Source organism: Lepus europaeus, chromosome 2 (assembly GCF_033115175.1).
Source record: "Lepus europaeus isolate LE1 chromosome 2, mLepTim1.pri, whole genome shotgun sequence".
NCBI classification, from domain to species: domain Eukaryota; kingdom Metazoa; phylum Chordata; class Mammalia; order Lagomorpha; family Leporidae; genus Lepus; species Lepus europaeus.
Window position 1 is genome coordinate 131,858,273 of NC_084828.1, and position 16,803 is coordinate 131,875,075.

Consider the following 16,803-nt stretch of genomic DNA (forward strand, 5'->3'; position numbering starts at 1 on the left):
GAAGGAATGAGTGTGCAGGGGTCAGTGGTGCGCAGCGGGAGGACTCGAGGTAGACGGATCGGCACAGCTGCCGCAGCGGCAATCCCAGCAGACCTTTCACGCTGCTGCTGCTAATTTAAACAAGTGGAGGCTTCTTGGCAAGGCTGGGATGGAAGTCGAGGATTAGAGCCTGGTAGTTAAAAATACAATCCTTGCCATTCATGCAGAATTCCAGAGAACTCTGAAATTTTTTTGGATTGGCAAATGAATGGTGGAGACCGGAAGCGTACACCAAAATAATGCTTCTGCTCTTGGGTCGTCTTTTATTAGAGGATCCTAAAAAATCCCCTATTTATATAAGAGTTATTATTTCTGGGTCATAGACTGCAGCTATGTTTGATGAGCTGCCTAGGTGAAAATCTGACCGGAACCTTTTAACTATAAATTCCTTGTGGTTTCAAAGAAAGAGGCGCTTCCTCATCCAGCACATTTCTGTTAGGTGAACAGTCACCTTTGTTGTATGATGGGAGAATCTCTCTCTACAGCATGGAGGTTTAAACTGCTGTTTTGCTAATGGAGGTGTCAGCTTTGTGCATTTGCAGCCTGGCTTTTGTCTCTTTCTTTCATTTGAATGTGTTGGAGTTCTTAGCAGGAGTTGGTGCTCGTGCTGTGTAGCATTTGGACAGAATGGAGAACTGTGACCAATTGGAAGTGTTATAGAAGCTGCTTTAGGACAAAGCATCATCAGCTGGGGTGAAAGTAGGAAGGGTGACAACTTGAGAGGGAAACTAATCGCTTTGGGTTTACAGTAAGACACAAGCTGTGTATCTGTTCAGCCACGTGAGGAGCCAACACTTTGTTGCTGATTGTCAGGGCATTGAAGTTCCGAAGCTGACTCCCCATTACACAAAAGGGTGGATAGGGTTAAGCACAGGGCAACAGCTTACTGTGTGGCTACTGATCTTACAAACATGATCAGGTTGGGTTGTGACGGGGCCCGAGAGCTGAGCACCCACAGTGATGGTGACTCCCATTGCATTCTGGCTTAGGGTGACAGCCGAGGGACTCTGGAGAAAGAGTGTGCGTCCAGCCATGGAGATTTGTTCTTGTTGGTCAGACCTGTCTGGGTGTCAGTTGGAAGAGCTAAGAGCGATTGGCAAACAATGAAACAAATAGAAGAAGTTAGAGAAATGCACAATATGAATAAGATAAGTGCTATTTCCTAGGTTTTGAAATTTCAGCAGAAACACAGGAATGTTTAATTTGATTGAAATATAAGCAGCATTTATCCTTGAAATGGAACAAAAAGGCAAACCAGCTTTTGCATACTTATATTCTAATTGTAATTGGGGAAATTTTCAAAACTTTAATATGAGTCTTGGGCAAGTCTTTTTGCCATCTGGCATGGGATTAAAATTTGGCACAGCATTTGTTATCTGCTGACAGTGGGTCAAGTTCACTTGGCGAACCCTGTGTGGGAATTTATCAGCCTCTTCTAAATCTGTTTCAGTTTTCATTTTTAACACTAATGGGTCTAACTAGAATGGCTTGCAAAAAGCAAGTTGCGAAGTTTTTTACTCTATCAATTTTTAAAAAATATTTATTTACTTATTTAAAAGGCAAGAGTTAGAGAGAGGCAGAGGGAGAGAGTGTGTCTTCCATTTGTTGGTTCACACTCCAGATGGCCACAATGGCTGGAGCTGCCCCGATCTGAAGCCAGGAGTTAGGAGCTTCTTCTGAGTCTCCCATACAGGTGCAGGGCCCAAGCACTTGGGCCATCTTCTACTGCTTTCCCAGGCCATAGCAGAGAGCTGGATTGAAAGTGGAGCATCGGAGACTTGAACTGGTGCCCATAAGGGATGCCAGCACTGCAAGGCAGTGGCTTTACCTGCTCTGCCACAGCTCAGGCCCCTGTCAGTTTTTAAGTAGTCTTCAGTGGGTACATTTGCTTTAACGTTAAGAGGGTGGCAAATTGGTGCAGCGAATCAAAAGATTTTTTAAATTCTTATTTATTTTCTAAAATAAGACAGTTTGCTTGTCTCCTAAATTGGGCTTGTGACTATCACAGGGGTTGCCAGAGTGTATTTTTCAAATGCTTGCTATGGTAGAACACTCTCCTGTGCTCCATGGAGCCAGCAATGAGCTCATAGTACACTGGGAGAGCAATAGGAACACCCCGAAAGAAGGAGCAGTGGCCGCCACTGAAGAGGAGCATCATCAAGGGGGTGAGGGGATGAAGTCACGTAACAGCCCTGTGATTGACTTTGGAAGGGTCGGCCTTGATTTCATGACTGCAGGCTGCCTTTAAACTCCCATCTCATGGCCTGGCGCTCTTAACTGCCTCGCCAGGGTGTGGAGGAAAAGAAGAGGCAGGTTGGAGGTTGTCTGCAAGTCCTGTCCCAACAGTTCTGTGGGTGCTTGGGAGCCCTGCTGTCTGACACAAACATGAAACTCTAACATGTTACAGAAGTGGGGGCGGACAGGAGGCCCAGTGAAAAAAGACAAAGTACTTGGCTTGAGGATGAAAATCTTTGCCCATACAAACAAGCAACATGCAGCTAAGAATTTTAAATTCCTACAGAATGAAGCACTAGTAGTCATTCCTGTTTTTATATCCTTGTATGCTCCAGCAATACAGAATGTATTACACAGGTCTTTTCTGTTTAATAATGCCCTTATTCCGTGGCTTCCTTTCATAAAGTTAGTGTGATAGGTCAAGACATGGAGGGTAAATCCATCTAAAAACCTTAGGCTTTTTCCTGGGAAAGAAGTAGGTGGATTCGATTTTTCCAGACAAGATTTTCTTTGCCTTTGGTGGTTCCGTTGCTGGTTAGGAGTTTTTCATTTTATATTTCTTTTTTTAAAAAATATTTATTTATTTATTTGAAAGTCAGAGTTACACAGAGAAACGAGAAGCAGGGAGAGAGAGAGAGAGAGAGAGAGAGAGAGAGAGAGAGAGAGAGGTCTTCCCTCTGCTGGTTCACTACGCAATTGGCCACAACAGCCGGAGCTGCACCGATCTGAAGCCAGGGGCCAGGAGCTTCCTCCAGGTCTCCCACGCAGGTGCAGGGGCCCAAGGACTTGGGCCATCTTCTACTGCCTTCCCAGGCCATAGCAGAGAGCTAGATCAGAAGAGGAACAGCCTGGTCTTGAACCGGTGACCGTATGGGATGTCGGCGCTTCAGGCCAGGGTGTTAACCTGCTGCGCCACAGCACCGGCCCCATTTTATATTTCTTTATGCCTACCTGGTGCATTATGCACTGTGCATAACAGGTGCACAGTCAGTCCCTGACTGCTGAATAAACCTGCAGCCTTGGGCTTGAGGCCAGAGCTGCCTTCCACGCAGCTCACCGCCGAGTGAGGTTGGGAAACCAGTGAACTGGTCTTAAATCTTCAGATGACCTTGGCAGTTGGAAGAGCTGCAGAACAAAAACTGGTATTATCTGTTAGCTTTTTTTTTTTTTAAACCCATGTCTCATGGATACAGTGCTGAGTCTGGGATGGGTTAGATGCCTTGTCCAAATAGGTCATGCAGGGTCAAAGCTAGTCTTAAACTCAGGTACCCAGGTAGCTGTGACTGCAGGACTGTGGTCTTTGCAGAGCCCATGGGGTCTGGTCGCTCTGCCAGGGACATTCCAGTGGGAGTGATACTTTTATATCATGGACAGTGAGGACCCAGGACCCAGGGGTGGCTTGGGTCCCAGATGTCCTTGGGATATGAGGCTGGAGGAGAGAAGAGCTGGTTAGGGGAAGGCAAAGAAGGAAACAACGAAGACAGCAGGAGGGGAAGCCCTCAGGCTGTGGCATTCTCATCTAGGTGAAAGTTCAGGAAGGAGCCTGTGGGTTGCTGAAGTGGAGAGCTAGCGAGTTAGCCCCGCCTCCCTCCGGTTGATGGGAGGGGCAGGTCCCAACGGGGAGGGGGGCGGGGAGGGTGAGCGTGTCACCCTTGCCGATTCCAATGACATTTTCACCCCACATGAAGACTAAGCTTCATAAATGCAACAGCTTTCTAAATTTGTCTTTATTGAAGAAAGTATTCATCCACAAGGGAAAACAATTTCACACAACGGTTTTTCATAAGCTCCAGCCAAGTATCTTCTGAGGGAAGTGCTGGCCTCTCTTGCCCCTTGGCGAGCACCCTGTCCTGGGAGCAGGGCGCTTCTCTGAGATGTCCTAATGTGGCTGCCCTAGGTCTGGTTTTCTCCCGGACTGAAAGAGGGAGGCCGTCTGGGAAGGAGGGGCCCAGGGGCCTCCAAGGAAGGGGAAAGACCACTCCCTCTGTGCCGGCCACAGACAGCTTCCTTTTCAGTGAGATCTTTGTGTGTGTGTGTGTGTATTTTAAGTCTAGGGGAAAAAATATTTTTTTGGTGTTTAGAGAAGTTTTCCTTCTCCTTCGGAACTGGTATCCTTTCTCGACATAAGCCGTGCAAGACTGGATAATTGTTCCACTTTTTTTTTTTTTTTTGACAGGCAGAGTGGACAGTGAGAGAGAGAGACAGAGAGAAAGGTCTTCCTTTTTTGCCGTTGGTTCACCCTCCAGTGGCCGCTGCGGTAGCGCGCTGCGGCCGGCGCACCGCGCTAATCCAATGGCAGGAGCCAAGTGCTTATCCTGGTCTCCCATGGGGTGCAGGGCCCAAGCACTTGGGCCATCCTCCACTGCACTCCCTGGCCACAGCAGAGAGCTGGCCTGGAAGAGGGGCAACCGGGACAGGATCGGTGCCCCGACCGGGACTAGAACCCGGTGTGCCGGCGCCGCAAGGCGGAGGATTAGCCTAGTGAGCCGCGGCGCCGGCTAAGACTGGATAATTGATTTCCATTCCACTTCTTACCTGGACCACTGGAAGACAGAAGCCAAATCTGTTTATCTTCAACAACTATTTAGTACCCCGTGACCTGCGTATCCATGCTCCAGTTTTCCTTGTCTTTTTGTACCTTTGTGAGTGTTTCTGTTTTTACTGGTTATGAAAACAATGCATAGTCACTACTAAATGCTGGAAAGTGCAGAGAAGTTTAGATAAGGAAAAAAATAACCACATAGCCTGTTACTTACTTCAGTCACCATAAACAGTTTGGTATCTTTTTTTATTTTTTTATTCCATTTTCAAATATGAAAAAAACTGTACAGAATACAGCTTATTTATCTTCATCTGCGTGAAAGGCAGAGAGACAGAGATCTTCCGTCTGCTGGTTCGCTCCCCAAATGCCCACAACAACTGCGTCTGGGCCAGGCTGAGCCCTGAACTCCATCTGTGTCTCCCACGTGAGTGGCAGGGGCTCAAGGACTTGGGCCATCCTCTGCTGCTCCCGGGTGCATTAGCAGGGAGCTGGATGGAAAGCGGAGGAGCCGGGACGCTGATATGGGATGTGACTAGCACAGGTGGCCCCAGCACAACGCCCACCTCGGAGTATGTATTTATAGAATGTGCATCTACAGTATAGGAGGATTGAAAACGATCTCTGCGTGTTGATTTCCCGGGGAAGTTGTACTTTCTGAACAGTGGAGAGACTTTTTTTTTTAAGTAGACTCAGCAAGGGAGTGGAGCCAGGAAGGAGGTGGGAGTCCTAGGAAGGAGGGATTAATCTGGCTAAATTGTGGGTCCTGGCAGACAATAGGGTTCCACTGAGAAATATGAGAAAGGAAGTGACTCAGTAGCATTGAGAGAGCGAGCAGGGGTGAGACAGCAGAATGAAAGAGTGAATGGCATATCCAGGCTTGGAGGGGGGAAGGAGTAGCAGCAGGAGCCCTGCAGGGGGCGGGGGGGCTCTAAATGATTGGAAAGGCTGGAGAATTTGGTTTTCAGCTCAGATCATCAGTGCTGTGTCAGGCACCTGTGCTGAGCACTTTCCGTGGCTTGTTGCATTCCGAGCGGGAGCCACTGTCGACAGCACTCCACGGGGAGCCTGAGGACCACACTGGTCCCGTGGACTGCTCTGCGGCTGGGCTGGGGTCTTGAGGGGCTGCCTCAGAGCCCTTTCAGAGTGATGGGAACTGCCCACTTCAGAAAGGCTCCCTCTTGTGCTTCTGTCTGCGGGGACTACAGTGAATGACACTTTTCATGACCCAACCCGCCGGGAACAAGACTGCTTTACAACAAGACAGACTTCACAAGTCTGAGCAGGGAGCTGCACGGGCGAGCCACCGGGGCTCCCAGGCTCGGTGGGCATCTGGGGACAGGCCTCCGAGTGAGCTGCACCTCCTTGAGGTCAGACCGGTGAGGACGAGGGAGGGGGTGGCCGCCTGAAGGCGCCACCCACTGGGTCCTGCGGGTGGCGGCTGCCCTCCCTAAGGGCTTTCTTTCTGCCTTGGACGCCTCTCTCCTCCACTTGTTCAGGATGGGAGGGAGAGTGCGGCTCCTGGGTGATGCCTCCCACTGGCAGCTGAATTTCCCCCGCAGCAGTGTCCTGCGTGTTCTGCCACGGGGGGAACCTGTGGCTGCCTCCTCTGGGGTTGGTTCTCGCCCCGTGAGGAGCCCTGCCGGGTGGGAGAGTCAGAGGGTCAGAGGGAGCTGCATGAAAGGGAAGGATTCTTTGCCTTCTGCTACCCGAACAGAAAGTGGCTGTGTAGGACGTGCCTACCTTGGAAAACAGCTTTTAATAGGGTGGGTCCTAAAGGACAAATCAAAGGGTTTCTGAGCTCTCCTTACTTGGCTGAAGGGAGTTTGCCCACCCTCACTTCCTCGGCTGTTGGTGCCTGGCTCTGAGGGCCTGTGACAACCCCCCTGCGCCTGGCTGGGACACCCCTACCCCACCTCCAGCAGGCCGGAAAGTTGCCAGAAGGATTTCATGAAAGCTGTAAGCAGAATTACAACGGCTGGTCTGAAACTGGAACTAAAACTGTTGTTTTGCTTTTTGAATTTTTTTAATGCTTAGGGAAGTGATTCTCATCTCTTTAGTTTAGCCTTAAGATTTATTTATTTATTTGAAAGTCAGAGTCACAGAGAGAGAGAGGAAGACACACAGAAAGAGAGATCTTCCATCTGCTGGTTCCCTCCCCACATGGCCACAGTGGCCAGGGTTGAGCTGGGACGAAGCCAGAAGCAAGGAACCAGGAGCTTCATCCAGATCTCCCTTGGGCAGCAGAGGCCCAAACACTGGGGCCATCTTCCTCTGCTTGTCCCAGGCCATTAGTAGGGAGCTGCATCTGAAATGGAGTAGCTGGGACACGAAGAACCAGCGCCCACCACACCCATTGCCGGCTCCCAATGTTTGTTTTTTAAGATTTATTTATTTATTTAAAGGCAGAGTTACAGAGAGGCAGAAACAGACAGACAGAGAGAGAGAGAGAGAGGTCTTCTACCTGTTGGTTCACTCCCTAGATATCCGCAACTGCTGGAGCTGCTCCGATCCAAAGCCAGGAGCCAGGAGCTTCTTCCAGGTCTCCCACGTGGGTGCAGGGGCCCAGGGTCTCGGACCATCTTCTACTGCTTTCTCAGACCATAGCAGAGAGCTGGATCAGAACTGGATAAGCTGGGTCTCAAACCGGCATTCAATGTATGTGATACCAGCACCGCAGGCGGCAGCTTTACCCGCTACGCCACAGCACCGGCCTAATGCTTTGTTCTTACCAAGACAGACTTGGTTCTTTTATTTTAATTTCTTTGTGATAATTTTGGACTTACTAATTTTTTACTTTTTAAGGCATCTACAGTTTTGAAACTCAGTAGTTAACTCTGTTTCCTTTTTAGAGGCTGACTTTTAAGATCACATTCATTTCAAAGTCTTCTAAAGTGGACAATGTTGTATGCAGTGGGAGAAGCCACCTCTTGTGACACCAGCATCCCATATCAGAGCACCAGTTCGAGTCCTTGTTGCTCTGCTTCTGATCCAGCTCCCTGCTAATGGGCCTGGGAGGCAGCAGGTGATGGCCCAAGTACTTGATTCCCTGCTACCCATGTGGGAGACCTGGATAGAGTTCTGGGCCTCTGGCTTCAGTCAGAGTGAACCAGTGGATGGACAATCTGCTTCTCTCACCCTGCCTTTCACTTAAATAAAATAATACTCAAGGGAAAAAAAGTCTTAGGAAAACGTCCAAGTTTTCATTCAAGGCAATGGATGAATTCCCCACAACAATACCATTAAGTCTTCAATGAAGAAATCTGAATAAGACTTTTAACACTGTCAGCATTTACTACTTTCATTATTTATTTATTTTTACTTATTTGAAAGGCAGTGAGATAAAGACAAGATAGGCAGGTAGGTAGGTAGATAGGTAGATAGATAGATAGATAGAGATCTTCCATTTGTTGGTTCATTCAAATTCCAAATGCCCATAATGGCTAGATCTGGACCAGGCCAAAGCTAGGAGACCAGAACTTATTCTGGTTCTCCCACACGGGTGGTGGGGACCAAGTGCTTGAGCTATCACCTATTACCTCTTGGGTATGCATTAGCAGAAAGTTAGAACTGGAAGAGGCTGGGATATAGGTTGAAGGTGTCCCAGGCAGCATTTTTTTTTTTTTTTTGACAGGTAGAGTTATAGACAGAGAGACAGAGAGAAAGGTCTTCCTTCTGTTGGTTCACCCCCCAAATGGCCGCTACGGCCGGCGCTGTGCCAATCCGTAGCTAGGAGCCAGGTGCTTCTTCCTGGTCTCCCATGTTTGTGCAGGGGCCCAAGCACTTGGACCATCCTCCACTGCCCTCGCAGGCCACAGCAGAAAGCTGGACTGGAAGAGGAGCAACAGGGACTAGAACCTGGCGCCCATATGGGATGCTGGCACCACAGGCAGAGGATTAACCAAGTGAGCCAGGGCGCCGGCCCCCACAAGCAGCATCTTAAACTCTGCTCCAATGCTTGCCTTGGTTTCAGTATTGAAATGTGAGCAAACAGAAGGGAAGAAAAACGAGACAAACACAATCAGTGCAAAGAGGTTTCTTGACCTAGATTTTTTTTTTTTTTGGCCAGGCAGAGTTAGACAGTGAGAGAGAGAGAGCGAAAGTTACAGACAGTGAGAGAGAGAGACAGAAAGATCTTCCTTCCGTTGGTTCACTCTGCAAATGGTTGCTACGGCCGGCGCGCCGATCCGAAGCCAGGAGCCGGGGACTTCCTCCTGGTCTCCCATGTGGGTTCAGGAGGGCCCAAGCACTTGGGCCATCCTCCACTGCCTTCCTGGGTCACAGCAGAGAGCTGGACTGGAAAAGGAGCAACCGGGACAGAATTCAGTGCTCCAACCGGGACTAGAACCTGGGGTGCCGGTGCCACAGGTGGAGGATTAGCCTAGTGAGCCGAGGCGCCGGCCTTGACTTAGAATTAAGCTGCATGATCCCAACAGAGGATCCGGACACCAAAGGTTCCACGGATGCCATTGTTTTTAGTAGGCATTAGGTATTTTTTAAAAAAGGGATTTACTTATTTGTTTAATAGGCAGAATTACAGAGAGAGAGAGGTCCTCCATCCTCTGGCTTACTCCCCAAAATGGCTGCAATGGCCAGGGCTGGGCCAGGATGAAGTCAAGAGCCTGGAGCTCCATCCAAGTCTCCCTGGGTGTGGATGGCAGGGGTTCAAGCACATGGACCATCCTCCACTGCTTTCCCAGGTGATTAGCAGGGAGCTGGATCAGTAGTGGAGCAGCCTCTTGAACCGGTGTTCATATCACAGGAGGTTGCTTTTAGTCTGGTGTGCCACAGAGCGAGATCTCCATTATTATTATTATTATTATTATTATTATTATTATTATTATTATTTTAAATTAAGGATTCTTAACAAGGAGATGCTGTTGGGAGGCTTGGGGTCCAGGTACTTGTCTCCTGTGAACAAAGAGATTCGACATAGATAAAAGTTAGCAGAGGAGTAAGATCTATTAGCAAAGCAGAAGTACACATTAAAGCAGGGGTGCAGGCGTGGTCCAGAGTGAGCTGCATCCCTCCGGGATGATCCCATTTTGAGATCTGGAGGTACGGGGGTGATGCTTTGGTGGGGTTTCCAGGAAATGGCGGAGATTTCCAGGAGTCTGGTGACTGCCACTTTTCTCACCTTTTTAGGAAGTCTTCAATGTGTCGTGGCACCGGGGGCATGGTGGCACTGGGCGTGTCAGGCATGGTTAGCTTTATTATGATGATATCGTAATGGCCTGTAGATCATGGAAGGATGCAGTCCGCTGGATCTTTTTGGCCAGGCCAGTGTGGCATTGCTACAATAGCAATTTTAAGCTGCAGGGCAAGGAAGAAGTTTTTAAGAGGCAACCCTGGGGGAAGGGTGTGGTGATGCATTTCCTCTGGTCCCTTACCTACAACACTACCAGGCTCGCTTCTGTGTGTGCCAAGAAGGGTCAGCAGTGGGTGGGGCTTGACGGGGAAGAGGCAGACCTAGCTGCAAGACATAGAACAAGCCAATATCCAATGTCTTCTATCAAAGTGTGATGTTTTTGATGGACACAGAAAGACCTGATACCATTTGGAAAATAAAAAATAGGAGCACCAGGAGGATGTGATGCATCTTTTTTTTTTTTGACAGGCAGAGTGGACAGTGAGAGAGAGAGACAGAGAGAAAGGTCTTCCTTTTTGCTGTTGGTTCACCCTCCAATGGCCGCCGCGGTAGGCGCGCTGCGGCCGGCGCACCGCGCTGATCCGATGGCAGGAGCCAGGTGCTTCTCCTGGTCTCCCATGGGGTGCAGGACCCAAGCACTTGGGCCATCCTCCTCTGCACTCTGGCCACAGCAGAGAGCTGGCCTGGAAGAGGGGCAACCGGGACAGGATTGGTGCCCCGACCGGGACTAGAACCCGGTGTGCCGGTGCCGCTAGGCGGAGGATTAGCCTAGTGAGCCGCGGTGCCGGCAGATGTGATTCATCTTTAAAATACATGCAGTCAACTCGTGGTATCTGAGGGTGTTGGGTCTAGGACTTCCCGCAGATACCGGAATATGAGGGTGTTCGGGTCCCTTCCTTAAAATGGCACAAAGTTTGTAATACCCAATGCAATGTAGATGCTATGCATCTAGTCGTTAAACTGCTTTGTTTAGGGCCAAGAAAAAGAGGTCCATACATGTTTAGTACAGGTGCAGTTTTTTTTTTCCTGACCCTATTTTTGATCTGTGGGAATCTGTGCATGTGAAATCCATAGATATGGAGGGCTGATGATGTGTAGAACACACTCTCATTAAAGGTAGAGCTTGCTAGAGTGGAACAGGGCCTGGGAGGCCCCAGAAGTGACTTGCAATGAGGTTTTGGAGGAGGTGGGTGAAGCTGGAGGCCCTTCCCAACTTTCCAAGGACGTCCTGGAAACCCTGGAGCTGGCTTCTCAGAGATGAATTATAGTAGCAACTGTTGGGAGTTGTGTATGCTCAGTAGTCTAAGGGTATCTTCCCCTGCCTGGGACACTTTCACACCTCAGTGTGCAGGTTTCTCCATAATCTGGTACTTGCCTAACTTTGCATATTCAACTTTGCTGCCGCTGCTCCTCTCCCCCCGCAGTACGAGCCATTGCCTTGCTTGGTGGAAGGTGAGCTCCCGGAGGGCTTTATGTATTACCCTGTAGGCCTCAGCAAGCCTCCCTGTGAGGAAGAGCTCGGGGGTGTCCAGTTAGAGGCTGGGTCAGGGCCCGTCTTTGGCAGAGGACAGGTGAAAGAGCCTTCTCATGCTAATTCCATGATGGAGAGAATGTGGGGGGCTGGCAGCAGGGGAGGAGAGCTGGGGCCTTACTTTGGAGGAGGGGCTCACACCATGGCACCCCAGGAAGGGGATGGTGGGGAAGCATCATCCCCTGAGTGTTGGGAATGCTAGGGAACCGGCTTTTGGGGTCGAGGGGAGTTTTGTTGGGGCTTGCTGCACCTGGGAGCAGTCTGGACAGCACAGCTGGTGTCCAGAGAGGCCCCTGCAAAATCCTCAGTGGGACACTGCCCCCCCAAGGAGGGCCACATGGGCAGGTGCACCCTTGGAGAAGCCAGTCACAATCATCAGCCATGTGTAAGCAGCCTAAGCTGAGAGTTGGTGTCACTTAACTGCTGTGTTGGTTTTGGTGGTGGTGATAACGATGCTGGCAATTAAAAAGAGAATTGTTTTTCCTTCTTTTAGTCACATAGAAAAAATCACCACATGGCAAGACCCTAGGAAGGCGATGAATCAGCCCCTGAATCACATGAACCTGCACGCTGCCGTCACTTCCACGCCAGTGCCCCAGAGGTCCATGGCAGTGGCCCAGCCAAGTCTCGGTAAGCCCCGCACGCTGCCTGCCCGCTGGAGTTACCAGGGTCCGCCCGCGGGCTCTGGGCAGGAGCATCTCTGGTCGTCTCGGTGCCTCTTCCTGCACCCAGGCAGGGTTTTCTCCTCCTTCTTGGTGCTATCACCCTCCTTGCCCCCTTTGCCTTGGTCTCTTTACCACATGGCTCATGACACTGCTGCCCCCACCTTAGGTTGACACGGACTGCCACCTCTGCTCCAGTTCCCTTCATGGGAGCTCTTTGAAAACAGCACCTATGGCATGCATTTGGAGCAGTGGTTAAAATGCCACTTGGAACACCCACGTCCCATATTGGAGAACCTCAGTTCAAGTCCCAGGTTCAATTCCTCATTCCAGCTTCCTGCTAGTACACAGGTGATGGCCCAACTGCTTGGATCCCCGCCACCCACATGGGAGACCCGCATGGAGTTCCTGGCTCCCAGCTTCAGCCTGGCCCAGCCCCGGGTGTTGCGTGCATTTGGGGAGTCAACCAAGGGATGGAAGAACTCTCTCTCTGCCTTTTAAATAAATAAAAATTAAAAGAAAGAAAAATCCCTTAGGCCTCCTGTCTTCACACACACATAGGCACATAGGGCAGCTGCCCCCGTCTGTGAATTTGGTCACTGTCACACACAGGCCCTGTTGCATCAAATCCTCAGCACAGGATCCCCGTGTTGTAGATGAGAGGAGACTTTCCCAGCCATGCAGGCCAGTCCGACTTCACAATCCAGTTAACCACTGCATAGCCAACACGCAGCTCCTCTGTGGACCCTGGGGACAGTGTCACTCATCCTCCACTGCGTCACCGTGTGCAGGTGTGGCCTTCAGACTTGAGGGGATCGCATTTTCTGCCTGCTGCCTGGACACCCAGAGAGCTAAACCCCTGCCCACTGGCCGTGAACAGCAGGGACAGCTCAGCTCCCTCCCTTGCCCCCAGGGGCTAAAATCAAAGAAGAAAAACTGGGCCAATTTAAAGTTATATAAAAGAAGATGCTGTTTGCGATAACATTTCCACTTAAGATTAGATATCCGCAGACTGCTGTACCCAGGGAGCAGCTAATTTTAGGCTGTGAAAAGAATCTCCTGGTGGATTTTCAGGAATGGATAGGATAAAAATGGAAGCGGCGTTACTGGACAGTCCTCCTTCTCACTGGGGCCTAGCCAAAGTGAGCGTGAACTTGGGAAGACCCCAGTTAGCTGCAAGCGCCCGTTCTTCCAGGAAGCCTGAACCTGCTGTTTCATAGCTTGGAGACTACACCGTATCTCGAGAGCAGCTGCCCTGGGGTAGACCTCGTGGTGTTCCTTATCTGAAAGGTCTGGGAGAAGGGCACAGGTGCGTCTCCCAGCGGTTGGAAACCAGCACCTCCCAGACACCCATGCCCTGTTGGTCTCAACTATGTGAGAGCTCATGCAGGAAGCAGGTGTCAGGGTGGCATTGCACCTGTTGCGCGGTGACTTTGACCATGTAATGTTCAGAAAACTAGTTATTAATATTTTCACCTTCACTTTACTCTCTTTGGAAAAAATCTTTTATGGATATGTTTTTTAAAAAAAATTCAAGCACTTCAAAGGGGCTGTCAGAAAGTAAGTCTTCATTCAATCCCCATTTCCTTAGTCTCCCAGTTTGCTTCCTGGAACCAGGCAGTGTTTCCTGCTGTGTGTGTGTGTGTGTGTGCGTGCACCTAGCATTTTATACCCAGTGTTCTGCACTTTGCTTTTTTCACCTCTATAGCCACACACATGGAGCTGCTTCATTCTTTTTAAAAGTTGCCCAGTAGTCCAGCATATTGATATGTTATGATTAGTTTATTTAACTAGTTCCTGTCTGATAGATAATTAGGCTGTTAGTAGTGTGTTGCTGGTACGTATAACACTGTGGTGAATATGCTTCATTGTGCTCTTCTATGTGCTCCTTGTAATTTTTAAAAATTGTGCAACAAGTAGAAAGTGTACTAATTAAATTAGAAAGGGACTGGAATGGTTGAAGCTGGATATTGAAGGCACATGTGACTGTCTGTGCTTGTGTGCACACACACACAGAGTCCAGTCATGTTAGTGGAGTAATCTAAAGAAGCTATGATTGGGACTTTGTGAAACATACGTACTGTAGCTAAATAAAATACCTTGCTTTCCATATTTCTAATAAATGAGGGCAGTACATTTCTCAAGACATATATTCTTGGGTTTTTCCAACAATACTTGAATATTTGCCCATTTCAGAATATGTTGTTAGCCTACAGAGAGTCACAGTTGTGTCCCAAGGATAAATATTATCCAGGAATGCCGGGGCCAGCGTTGTCTATAGCAGGTTAAGCTGCTGCCTGCAGTGCTGGCATCACGTATGTTTGAGTCCCAGCTGCCCTACTTCTGATCCAGCTCCCTGCTAATATGCCTGGGAAGGCAGTGGAAGATGGCCCTTGCCACCCAATTGGGAGAACTGGAAGAAGCCCCTGGCTCCTGGCTTCAATCTGGCCCAGCTCTGGCTCTTGTGGCCATTTGGGGGGTGAACCAGCAGATGGGAGATCTCTCTTTCTCCTTTCTCTCTGCATCTTCTTCTTTCAAATGAATAAATAAATCTTAAAAAAAATTGGAAATGCCAAGTTAGTTCTGAAGACCAGGATAAAATTTTGAGTCCCAGGGTGGTGCTAGTAATAATGATTTACTCAGAATATTTCACTTCAGTCCTCAGCTTTGCCTGTGATTCGTACTCATTATCTTTAAAAATAAAAGAGCAAGTTCCTTTCTCCCTCCTTGTGAAATCTAGAACTTTGGCACTTTTCATGAGATGTAGATGACAAATAAGTGAACATAAGTGCTATTTTCCCTCCGATGGGAAGTACTTGTGTATATGTGAAAACGATGTCAAAATAACATTACTATCTGATAATAGGATTAGCACCTCTTATCAGCTAATTTTCAATATTTCTAGAGCTGTGTTAGCATCAGTGGCATTGTTAAAGCACATTCAGACAGGACATAGGTGAGATACGCTTGGGGCTCGTGCTACCAGAATTTGAATCCTGGCCTTGCCAGTTGTCAGCTTGGTGACTGCTAAGTTACTTAGTTGTGCTTCAGTTTCCCCATATGTAGAATGAGGATTCTGTGTTGTATGAGGAAATTATATGAGATTATATTTGTGAAAAACATAGGACTTTGGCCTATAATAGGCTAAAGTAAATATTTATTGTATTTAACCATAATATGTTATATTTTAAGACAGTTTCATTGTTCATCACAAAGAATTTCAAGAAAAAAATTTATTTGGGGCTTTAAGTTAGGAATACCACATTCATTACTGCCAACGAGAACAGCGCCCTCTGGTGGAAATGCTTCAGTTTCCTCTCCCCCAAGAAACTTCCTTCTGGTAGATGCCTGGTATCTTGTTTTTTTCTAAGAGTCAAATATATTCCTGAAATGTGACTTATAAATTGAGCATGTTTTAATTGTGGGAGGAGAAACCCTTCACTTAAATTCATCGTGGAGTTAGTGGCTTCATGGAAACAGATTCCTTCTGAAAGGAGATAGATTCCTTGGGCCTTTGGAGCTAAGGAATTTTCATACACTTAAATGAAGCAGGCTCTGAAAATGATTTTTGCACTTTAATTCAAGTAACCATCTCCAGCATAGTGTGGTTTTAACTGAAATTTTAGTTTTTGTGCTTGCCAAACAGGGTCTACTATAAGGCTTTACTCAGTTTGCTTAAGTCTGAATCCCAAGGCATACCCTGTGAGCGGGAGAGGGAAGGAAGACCTTACAGGATCTAAGTAAGGAGGAGATATTACCATTTGGTAATCATGTGAGTGCTGAACGCTTGTGTAGAATAATCACTTTAAACAAAATCTTTATTTTGAAAGAGTTAGAGAGAGAGAGAGGGAGAGAGAGAGAGAGAGAGAGAGAGAGGTCTTTTATCCACTGGTTCATTCTCTAAATGTCAGCAACAGTTAATGTTGGGCCAGGCTGGAGCCAGGAGCCAGGAGCTTCATCTGGGTCTACCACATGGGTAGCAGGGGCTGAAAATTTGGACCATCTTCAAGCTACTTTCCCAGGTGCATTAGCAGGGAGCTGGATCAGAAGTGGAGCAGCTGGGACTCGAACTGGTACCCATATGGATGCCAGTGTCCCAGGTGGTGGCTTTACCCACTATGCCACAACTCTAGCTCTAGAATATTCACTTTTTAAAAGCATTTATTTTTTTTATTTGAAAAGCAGAGTGACGGGGCGAGGGGTCTCCCATCTGCTTGTTCATTCTCCAAATACTTGCAACAGGCAGGGCTGGGCCAGGCCGAAGTCAGGAGCCAGGAGCTCCATCCTGGTCTCCCACGTGGGTGGCAGGGACCCAGGTACTTGAGCCGTTGCTGCTGCCTCCTTGGGTGCACACTAGCAGGATGCTGGATTGACAGAGGAGCTTGGGACTGCAGCACGGGCACTGCTGTGCCGAACATCCCTGTGCCCTGAAATATTCTTTAACCTCACGCAGAAGTGGTGAGAAGATGAAGGGGAGCATGCCGTCCCCACGCTCTTGCCATCAGCCAGTGGACAGCAGGAGCTTGTCAAGAGTGTTTGTGCTTTGGGTTGTAAGAGATGAGCCTTTCCCCTGCTGAGTGGTGACAGGGTCAGACCGTGCCATTTCTCAGTACGCAGATGCCACAGGCATGCCGCGGCTTAAGTCCCC

The 16,803-nt window shown here is 48.7% G+C and overlaps 1 protein-coding gene across 2 annotated transcripts in view; it reads left to right on the plus strand.

Moving 5' to 3' along the window:
* The window catches only part of WWTR1 (WW domain containing transcription regulator 1), a 150,746-nt gene that overhangs the window by 80,583 nt on the left and 53,360 nt on the right, over window positions 1-16,803 (plus strand). For both annotated transcript variants that reach the window (XM_062213196.1, XM_062213204.1), the window contains exon 3: window positions 11,987-12,123. In XM_062213196.1, the coding sequence (XP_062069180.1) occupies window positions 11,987-12,123 (137 nt within the window). The remainder of the gene's footprint in view (window positions 1-11,986; window positions 12,124-16,803) is intronic.